This window comes from Mytilus edulis, chromosome 5 (assembly GCF_963676685.1).
Source record: "Mytilus edulis chromosome 5, xbMytEdul2.2, whole genome shotgun sequence".
Classification (NCBI taxonomy): domain Eukaryota; kingdom Metazoa; phylum Mollusca; class Bivalvia; order Mytilida; family Mytilidae; genus Mytilus; species Mytilus edulis.
The window spans coordinates 86,773,501-86,783,390 of NC_092348.1; the positions used below are offsets into that span (position 1 = coordinate 86,773,501).

The 9,890-nt window shown below is 31.6% G+C and overlaps 1 protein-coding gene across 1 annotated transcript; it reads right to left on the reverse strand.

The window, feature by feature from the left end:
- Positions 1–4,392: 4,392 nt before the first annotated feature.
- LOC139524700 (small ribosomal subunit protein eS19-like) lies at positions 4,393–9,620 on the reverse strand. Its single transcript, XM_071319710.1, has 4 exons — positions 9,488–9,620; positions 7,845–7,945; positions 5,307–5,375; positions 4,393–4,640 (listed from the first exon to the last, which is right to left on the reverse strand). The coding sequence occupies exons 1-4, from the start codon at positions 9,553–9,555 to the stop codon at positions 4,429–4,431; spliced, it is 450 nt and encodes a 149-aa protein (XP_071175811.1). The 5' UTR covers positions 9,556–9,620; the 3' UTR covers positions 4,393–4,428.
- Between the last annotated feature and the right edge of the window lie 270 nt (positions 9,621–9,890).

Below are 9,890 nucleotides of genomic sequence, written 5' to 3' on the forward strand. Positions count from 1 at the left end.
CCTGCCATGTTTTATTGTATTTCATTTAGTGGTTCTCTAAAAGAAGACATTTTTATGTTTTGTCCATATGATACAATCTGTGGACGGCCAACTTGGATGATGGATCGGCTACAAAGTTACATCACTTGGTCAGCAACTCATAAGGAACATTCTTGCCATGTTTCATTTCATTCCAATTAGTGGTTCTCTAAAGGAAGACATTTGTATGTATTTCCCATAGTCCTATGTTTAATGATGATGGATCGCCTTCTATGTAACAACACTTGGTTAACACATCATAAGGAACATTCGTGCCATGTTTGGTTTCATTCTATTTAGTGGTTCTCAGAAGACATGTGTAGGTTGTGTCCATATGGTCCTATGTTAAACTAAGTCCCTGCAGTAGCGGTAATCTTATACAATCTGAGGCCGGCCATCTTGGATGATGGATCTGCTATATAAATACAAAGTAACAACATTTGGTCAGCACCTCAAAAGGAACATTCATACTATATTTGGTTACATTCAGTTCAGTTGTTCTCTAGAAGTTCAAAATCTTAAAGGTAACGACGACATTATTGAGTTGATTTTTTAAACCTTGAAAAAGCAGCCTCTTATTTTGGATAGAATATGATATAAAATATTTGTAAAATAATATTGAAACATAATTTATGATAACATTGGCATTTAAACGATTAAAAAAATGTATAATTTTTTTTTTTTTTCTGACCACAAGTTTGATAACAAAATGAAGTATTTTTTGCACAAAAGAATGCATTTTACAACTTTTACTGTAGTCGAACTTTACAATGTCAGACATTTCAGAATTAATCTTAATGATCGATTCCTGCCCACAGTCGACTTATTTGTTGCAGAGGTAACCGCAACCATTCCTGATGAAGGTCATTGTTTATTTCATGACTCGTTTGAACTGGATGTGTCCTTTCGGGCACTTTAGGCCCAAAAGTGTCCCATATATGCTCGATGTGGTTCAAATCCGGGCTACGATCGTGCCACGGGAGATAAACCGAATTCCATTTGAACAATGGATCTTCCTCCACGATGCTAATTTCCAACTTTGTCGAGCTCTGCACTACTTTGTATACGGATCACTGTATGCCTGTTTGTAATCAAAGTTCCCGAAATGGTCTTATCTCACGATAACCAGTAGCAATGAGTCGATCTCAACAGTTCTTGTTTTTAAAGTCACCTGTATGGCAACCACTATCTTATTAGGATTTTATTGTTTGCAATGGGTTTCCTTCTGAACAACCTTCATTATGCTTGATTTTCCTTAGCAGAGGTCTTTAACATCGTTTGTTGCCAGATTTTTATTCTCAAAACGACTTGTAGTGGAATGGTGATAATCAATAAAACAAACCTGCTTCTCTCATGCTGAGTATGCCAAGGCTTGTTTCTCTTACTATCAAGTATACATTGATAAAATTCACATTGGTTTGAATTTCACAATTTATTAGTTCGCATTTCGTTAAAGTATGACAAAGCCTTGCATGATGGAGGTTGCACATTCAGATGTAGGTCTACGCAAAATTAGATAAAAAATAAAATAATGAGGTAAATTGTAAAAATTAATATTATTACTAATTTAAAGTTACTGTTAAAAAAAACATGTAAACTAATTATGTTTTCTCAAGATCTTTCCCCAGGCTGAGAGCCAAGTTCTAATTAATTAGCATGATGACAATTTTTATAGAAAACATAACTTTTTAATGATTTCAATACAAATTTAAATCAAATCTTATCAAAATTTAAAAAAAGGCGGGTTAACTGGTTAGCGTTTTGGGTATTCGGTCGTTCAAACAGTTAACCGTTGACAACACTAGATTATATATAATAATTAGCTTAAGCTGGACAATACCACCAGGTCCACCACTCTAAGTAATGTCATAGTTCAATAACATTGTAAAGGCCACAGCAACAAACCTTTCATCAGACGCCAGGAGGATTGAAAGTATGGGCCAGAAAGTGTACCCCTGGCCTTGCAGTAATAAAACTTTGAGCAAGATTTTTGTACTTACGACTCGGGCAACAACCAATTTTTAAAGCTGAGTTTAACAATGACATCATTTACAATTTTTAGCACAGATATTAGATCCTGCACTTTGTAAAAGTTATGTAATTATCTTGACAAGTGTAACATCATTTAGTGCCTTGAATATCTGAGCATATATTACATTGATAATTTTCTGGAAATGTTCATGGACAGGATGTATAGAATGTTATGATCAATGCACTATAATCTGGTGTATCAAAAAGGTAGTGATAAGCCTTGGAAGATTTAGATATCGTCAGTCCCATATGGTTTTGATTGCATTTCATGCAATCTTTACCTAAAAACATCAGACCAGAACAAAATTCAAACTAGATCCATAACTTGACGTGGTCAAACTATATAAAAAATATCAAGTCAACATCTTAATGAAAGCATAACAAAATAAATGGGGAATATTTCCATGGAACACAGATATGCCCCCCCCCCCCCCCCCCTTTTTGCACATAGGATGAAGTTCATCTGAAGAACAATGAAAGTGATGCTACCCAAAATTGTACTTTATCTGAATTTTGTGGTAGTAAGCATTGTGTATAAGATTCATAACATTTGGTTGAGGCAAACTAAAGTTAGATAGCAGAAACAAAATTAGAGGATGTGTCTATGGGACACAAATGATGCCCCCACTTGCATATAATGCTATAAAGGAACATTTTCAAGAACTGTAAAAGTGACGCTACCCAAATTTGAACATAACCTGAATTTTCTGATAATAAGCATTGTGTATGTGTATCATAACATTTGCTTGATGCAAACTTAAAGGGGCACAAGCTGCCAAATTTGTGTTCACTGATTTGACTCAAATTCTCATATTTTATTTTTAACAATGCAAAACATTTTTCCAAGTTATCAAAAGTATAAATTAAACAATTTACAGGACATGGTCTCAATAAGATGTAGCTTTGTTTCGTGTGAATTTTAACTATCGAGTTGACCTTCTATGAGCATGCAAGCGTTGCAAACATAAACATAGACATAAATAGATTAAGCAACTCGTGCAATTGGATTTTTATAGGTCTGTTAAATTTTGTAATATAGATTAAAAATTTATGTTTATGGTCACTTTTACTTTTAAAAGAATAATTTTGTGTGGATCAAATCAGTTAATTAAATCATTTAATTTGACAAAATTATTAGTGAACTATTTTAGCTGATAAAAGCAAATTATTATTTTACTATTTCACTTTCATTAATGATTGAACAAAGAAATCATACTTTTGATTTTTTATATATTTAGTAGCTAGTACCCCTTTAAGTTAGAAAACGGAAGCAAAAAAATCCAGAAATTTCTCCATTTGTAAAAGGGCATACTTCTAGAACGCTTAAAAGTGAAAACACAAAAATACAAACTTGATCTGTGTTTTGAGTACAAGTTTCATTTAGAGGTGCAAGGGCTATAACTCTGATCAATCTTCAGCCCAGCACAAAATTCAAACTTGATTTGAAACTTGTCATTATAAAACTATATACCAAATAAGAGAATATCTTCTTCCAAGTATGAAGAAGTGTACAGCTATATATTAGTTCCTATACTGTAAGAACAAACAAGAGCAAGTGACTGATGAGCTAAATCAAAAGAACTGTGATCATTCTTCTGGGCTTGTAACATAGTTCTGTTAGAAAAGGGAGTGATGTATACGACTTTCCAGTAACTCACTTCCAACAGTTTAAATCTCGATTTAAAATTATCATTATTAAAATACAGAATCTTTCCCTTGTTGGGAAAAAATACTTATACATATAATAATTCTATAAGTGTAGAAAAACAGCACAATTTTTTTTTTAGAAACAATGGGTTACTCTAATAAACAAAAATTTTCAGCTTTATAATTGAGTTTCATAACGAGTATGTTGGACAACAAAATACCATTCATATTTACCAAAATTTATCCTAAATTGACAAGGATCTATAACGACTACTCATCAACTCTCTTTTGAGAATCATTAGAGTCTGAGTGTGGCAATTCTACTTCCAGAAAAGAGATCTTGAGATACCGTAAATTCAGAAATTTTTGCAAGGTTTTTATCAATACGAATAATGTAACTCTTGAGTATCACAATGATAAGAACTCCCATTCTAATATCAAATACACTTATCTATATATAGCTTTTCCAATAAATTGCAATAATTAAATTGCCATTTTTGTTCTTTCTTCAAAAATTGCAATAACAAATATTTGGTATAATTTCTGAATTTACAGTTACTAACTTCAAATTATAATTTTAGAGCAATATTTTTGATTCCATAAACGAATTTCTGGAAAGGGTTATACATAAAATCACCAACATCTTAAATTCAAAGACTATATCAATCATTTCAACAATTACAAGACAACAGCATATCACTTCTCAGTCCTTTATTTTATATTCAACTGTTTTTACAACAGCTTTGGAATTTTGGATTGCTTTTCTTTCACTTGGGCTGCAATTCTGTCCAAATCTTTTCTGCCTTGAGCAGTTAGCTTTCTGCCAGAGTTATTTCCGTCCTTTTCTACAAGTTTCAGTGTTTCCAGTGACTGTAAAATTTTACGGGAGACACTGGTTGAACTTCTGCAAAAATGGCTAGGAGCGGTACCGTTCCTTTTTCTTCCTAAAAAGAAAATAAAAAAAAAAGAAATTGAATAATTTTTGGAATAGATTGTTCCTTCTATCTTCAAATAATTTTTTGCAAGAATTATTATCAATTACATGTAAATTATGCAAAATACACTCGGTAACAGTTCCGGAACGGACTGCAATTTATCGGGACATGAGTAAAAAATTCAAAGCAAATGCAAGTGTTTAATAATCTTTAAATCTCTAGCAGTTAATACTTTGAATGAAAGGGAAACAAAAACACTCATCCCTTATTGTGGTTCATTTGTGTCATTAATTATTTCAACACATTTGTCTTGATTTCAATTTATTATGAAGTCTTGTTGTTCATTCACATATGTAAGAATTATTTGTTTTTAATGGATCTAGACATTTAAATAGGCTTTACAAGTCAACCCGGAAAAATTTGTGCAAGGTCGATTCTAAAAATCTTTAATATCACACTTCTCATGTTCTGAATAAAACATACGCGACATCTTTAACTTGCCATTTTTACATCATCAAACCAGGGCAAAAATTTTAATTTTGTTAATATACATACAAGTTTATTAGAAACTCAATACTTTTTCACAGACCTATTCTGTTGCCATGGTATTATATATCAATGATAGAGACTGCAGTGGATTATTCCATTGTATATGGTAAGCATTAATTAACTTACCTCCATAGATCTTGGTGAAGTTGGCCACACCACATGGAGACCTAATGTACAAATGTCTGCAGATGGAAGCTAAAATAGAAAACATCATATAATAAAATATCTCATCTTGTATTGCATCTTGCAGTGACTAAACTTAACTGTTTTTGTCTAGGGCCCAGCTGGGCCCCTACGTTATTTTTTTCAGGGGCCCAGTTGAAATTTTAGGAGCCCAACCAATCTTTATACAAAAAGACTAAATGAAAATAAAACTGAAAATAACTTTTTATATACTTACTAACAGTGTTCCAGCTTGAATCTCAGGGCAGAAGGGTGCTAGTGCTACTAAGTAAGGAGTTTTATAAATAAAACAGGTGAGATGGGGAGGATTATATTATTTTGATGCAACAATACATTGCATATATTGCAGAAGCTTAGAACTGTTACTTTTTTTCTCCATAATTGTTAAAATTAAAAGCATTTTATAAGTGCCCCCAGGCCAACCTTAAAAATATGTTTGTTTGCAGTTTTCCGACTGTACCTTCAGACTGAAGGGTCGGTAGGTAGGAAAAATATTTTATTTTATCAGCCAAAATACAGTTTAAACAAGCAATTACACTAAACCAAGTTTCTTGTGAAGAAAAAAAAAACATTTTAAAACAACAAACACTGGACATGCTGATAACCAACATCAAATGAACAGGCATTTTCAGATATAAAAAACTTTTTAACCAAAACTGAAACTTTAACATAGTGTCATTATCCAATTTATGACATAAAATATGGTATAATTATTAAATACTGGAACACTTATAAACAAGGAATGTCATTCTGACTAGAACTGTTTTAAAGAAATATATTCAGACATGTACAAATGTATGCTTCTTGACTAGAATGTTTTCATGAGTAGAGTATTTTCATCAGAAAAATGTAGATATTAAAGATTTATAAGACAATGTATTAAAGAGTGTATTTTTAATTAAAAAAAAAAAAAAACCATTGAATCTTCCTCAATTGAAAAAAAGGCAACTTGAAAAAAAAGTATTAAGACATTCAACTGTTTTCATATTTCTAACAATATTTAATTATAAAAATAATAAAAATACGAGTGAACCAACACCTGAAGTGGTGATCGTGCGGTAGGGTAAAAACGAGTAGATACTGCTAGGTATTCACAGTCATCTTGAAAATAAAGAATGTGTCAACAAAAAGACAACAACACTCATGTTTTTACCGCATAGTATCTGTTTATTGGGTCTACATGTTTCGCCTAGTAGCATGGATTTTTCTAGCATTCCACAGGGTCCGGTATTCGGACCCATTCCCAACGGCAAAAACCCTACATTTTTCCCAATTTTGGCAGCAAAATTCCCAAATGATCACAAAATTCATTTTAATCTTTATTATTCATGACAGAGATGTTTATTTTATTCAACCGCTAGCTTTATGTAAAAAAAATCGCCAACAAGTAATGTGTAAATCCAAGTTGAAACATATTGAATGAAAACAACATTGACAAACAATGGCTGCCATAAATAAATGAACAGGGAATAAACTAAAACCAGGTCAGATCCGGAAACGGACAAGTATATAAATCCGGGTTTGTCAATCAAATACAGTAAATAAAAAATGAAAAGAAACCAAACATGTGACAGCTATCATAGCAACACTAAAATTGAAAACTAAAAGATATATAAAAAAGAAAATAGAAACAGGATATATTTTATACAGAACTTAAAATATTTTATTTCACAAATTTTCATGTCATAATCAAAAAAATGTAACAATCCTTTAAGAAGTTGGAACTCATTATTTAGATACTGAAATGCCATGTTGTTATATTTAAAAAACAAAGAAGGTGTAGTCCTTACTTTATTTTCACCAACATCTGGTATATTGGTTGTTTTTCCCAATTTCATTGAAAACCGCGTTAAAAAATTCCCTGAACTGGCCAGGGTCCTTTTTCCCAAAATACCCAGATAAACCCCTGAGTAGATAGGCATCATCAGGACAATTATACAAAGAAATATGACAGTGAAGTACGAATCTTGCGGTTTAGCGGTTTAACCGGAAGTGTAAGTTACATAATAGTAGTTATGGTGACGTTATATAAATAGAAAGTGAAAGTGAAAGTAAATTAAAATGGAAAATATATAAATAGAAATGTTAGTGTTTTCTTGAATGGTAACAGCATCTCGTGTGGTTGACATCTATCCCGTTCTGTGTAGTTAATCTCATGGGAGGACTTTGATGGTATTGTACGTTATTGTTATTACATAATCATGTCAGTGAATTCCAAATTGGACAACACCTACAAAAATGTAGTGAATTCCAAATTAGACAACACCTAGTGGTGTTGTCCAATTTGAAATTCACTGAGATGATTTTATAATAACAGAGCTTAATGAAATTGACAATAAAATCTTAAGGGTAGGCTATTTTTAAGCCGAAAAAGTAGGGACAGTAGGGTTACTGAAACCACTCATATATTTTTATTTGGCCATACAAGAAATTAAGTTAATGTGATACTTTCAAGTATGCTGTTGTAAAAAATATCCATACCTGCACGGATATAATACCAGTCCTCATCGTAAGGTGCTAATTCCTTGAATCTGCCTAATTTGACGATGATAGCCCAATCTGGAACCTTCATCTTTCCAGATCTGTTAATAAATAAAAACTTTACAGACATTTCAAAATATCAAAAAAACGTTTTAATACAACAGAAAGATAGCCATCTTCCAAGCCTTGTAATACAAAATAATTTCTTTACATACAGTAAATTTGGAAAAAAATATGGAGTGTTTTGTTAACAGTTTTAATGTATATTAATAATACAAATCGATGTAATTTTGGTTGTGTTTTTCTATTCAAGTATATTTTTCATCATTGCATTAAAATAATACAGTATTTTTAAAGTCTTGAAGATAAACTTTTGAATCTACAGAAATTAAGTCCCAAAGCAGACTTTTACAAATATATTAGTTCGATTCTATTGACCTGTAGAGATGATCATTGAAGGCCCGATGGCTTATTTAAAGGCTTGGGCCAGTTGGCCTGTAGTTGGTGTGAAGACTGTTTAAATAACTTATTGTTTTGAGATTATTTAAAGTTCCAAGTTTGTAGAAATTATTGCTTTTTTCCAGTTACTACTTAAAACTTTTTCTAACTTTTATCTAATCGAATATGTTGCCTGAAAATTTAGATAAGGATATAACAAAGTTTTTTGTATTGATTTAAAGAAGATTTATAATTTAAGGTTAATGTGGACCCTTTGCATAAAATGGCTGATTTTTCACCTTAAAATGTTTTTTGTACAGACAAACCAGTTCATCTGGGAAAGATTTAATGCATAGCATAACCTAGATAAATAAATTTCAAATATGTTTTGTTTTAGAAAACTAAAAATTTGACAGGTTTTTGCAGTGCACTTTTTTCCATTCCTGTATTAGGTTCAAAAATAAACTAAGTTGGGAAAAAGGTTTGAGAACTTCCCCACAAGTAATAATTGAAGTGAGCTGTATTGATTGTTACGGGCGATAGACAATAGATAACTAACAATTATTGGTGATTTAAACTGTGTACCTTTGTGGACAATATCAAGGGAAATTCAAGTTCAACTGTTTGTTCCTTCTTTCGATATGTGTAGTACTTAAGAAAATCTTTTGGAAAGTTAGCTTTGATACAGTATCAACCTTTGAGCACTCATTTTAAAATGCAAATTTTGACCTCACAGAGGAATTAAGCTGGTACAGACTTTACAATCATTTCAATTTGTTCTTGAACTGGCGTTTGGTTTTTTTCCAACTTTCATAAAATATATATATATTTCAAAATCTAAATTAACCTAACGTTACTGTTATTAAATATATATCAAATTCCAAAATAAAACAATTTCCAACTAGCCAGCTCCAACCACTAAAGCATCGAAATTTTAGCATGTGTTAAGTGACAATGCATACAATGCACTCAATGCCTCTTACCTTAATTATATCCTACATTGCTCATATTATCAATTTATTATTTGTGTATTACTTATAATATTATGTATTTCACTAATGTTTATATAATCATTGTATGATGTTCTTGTATCTTGCCCGACAAGGGCCCATGATTGGTTTAATAAAATAATGTCTAAAATGTCTACATTTAACAGGAATAACATTTTAGCACTTGTCTCAGCTAAGTGAAGAATCAATACTTACTTCTTCAGGAAGGCAGCAAGTGCCTTTGTGTAATCATGTGGATCAACGTCCTTGACTGAGATACCCATGTCTAAAAAATAAAACAAAATACTTATTTTTTATTTTAAATGTTACAGATTTCAAGAAATGTAAACGTGGTATTGCCTCTGCCCAATTCAAAATAAAATCATTCCAACATGTCTTTGGCTACAAGTTTACAATATGGCACAGGCTGAATATGCTTCCATTATTCACTTAAGGTTCATCATTACAAATGGACAAATATGGCCGTATTTTCACCTCAAAAACTACTCTGAGAACAGACTTACATATTTTACCTGTGCTGTTTGGAAAGTTTTAAGGCCTAGCATCCACTAGATTTATAAAAGTTAAATGCATTTTGTGTGTAAGAAAGATTCTTTCT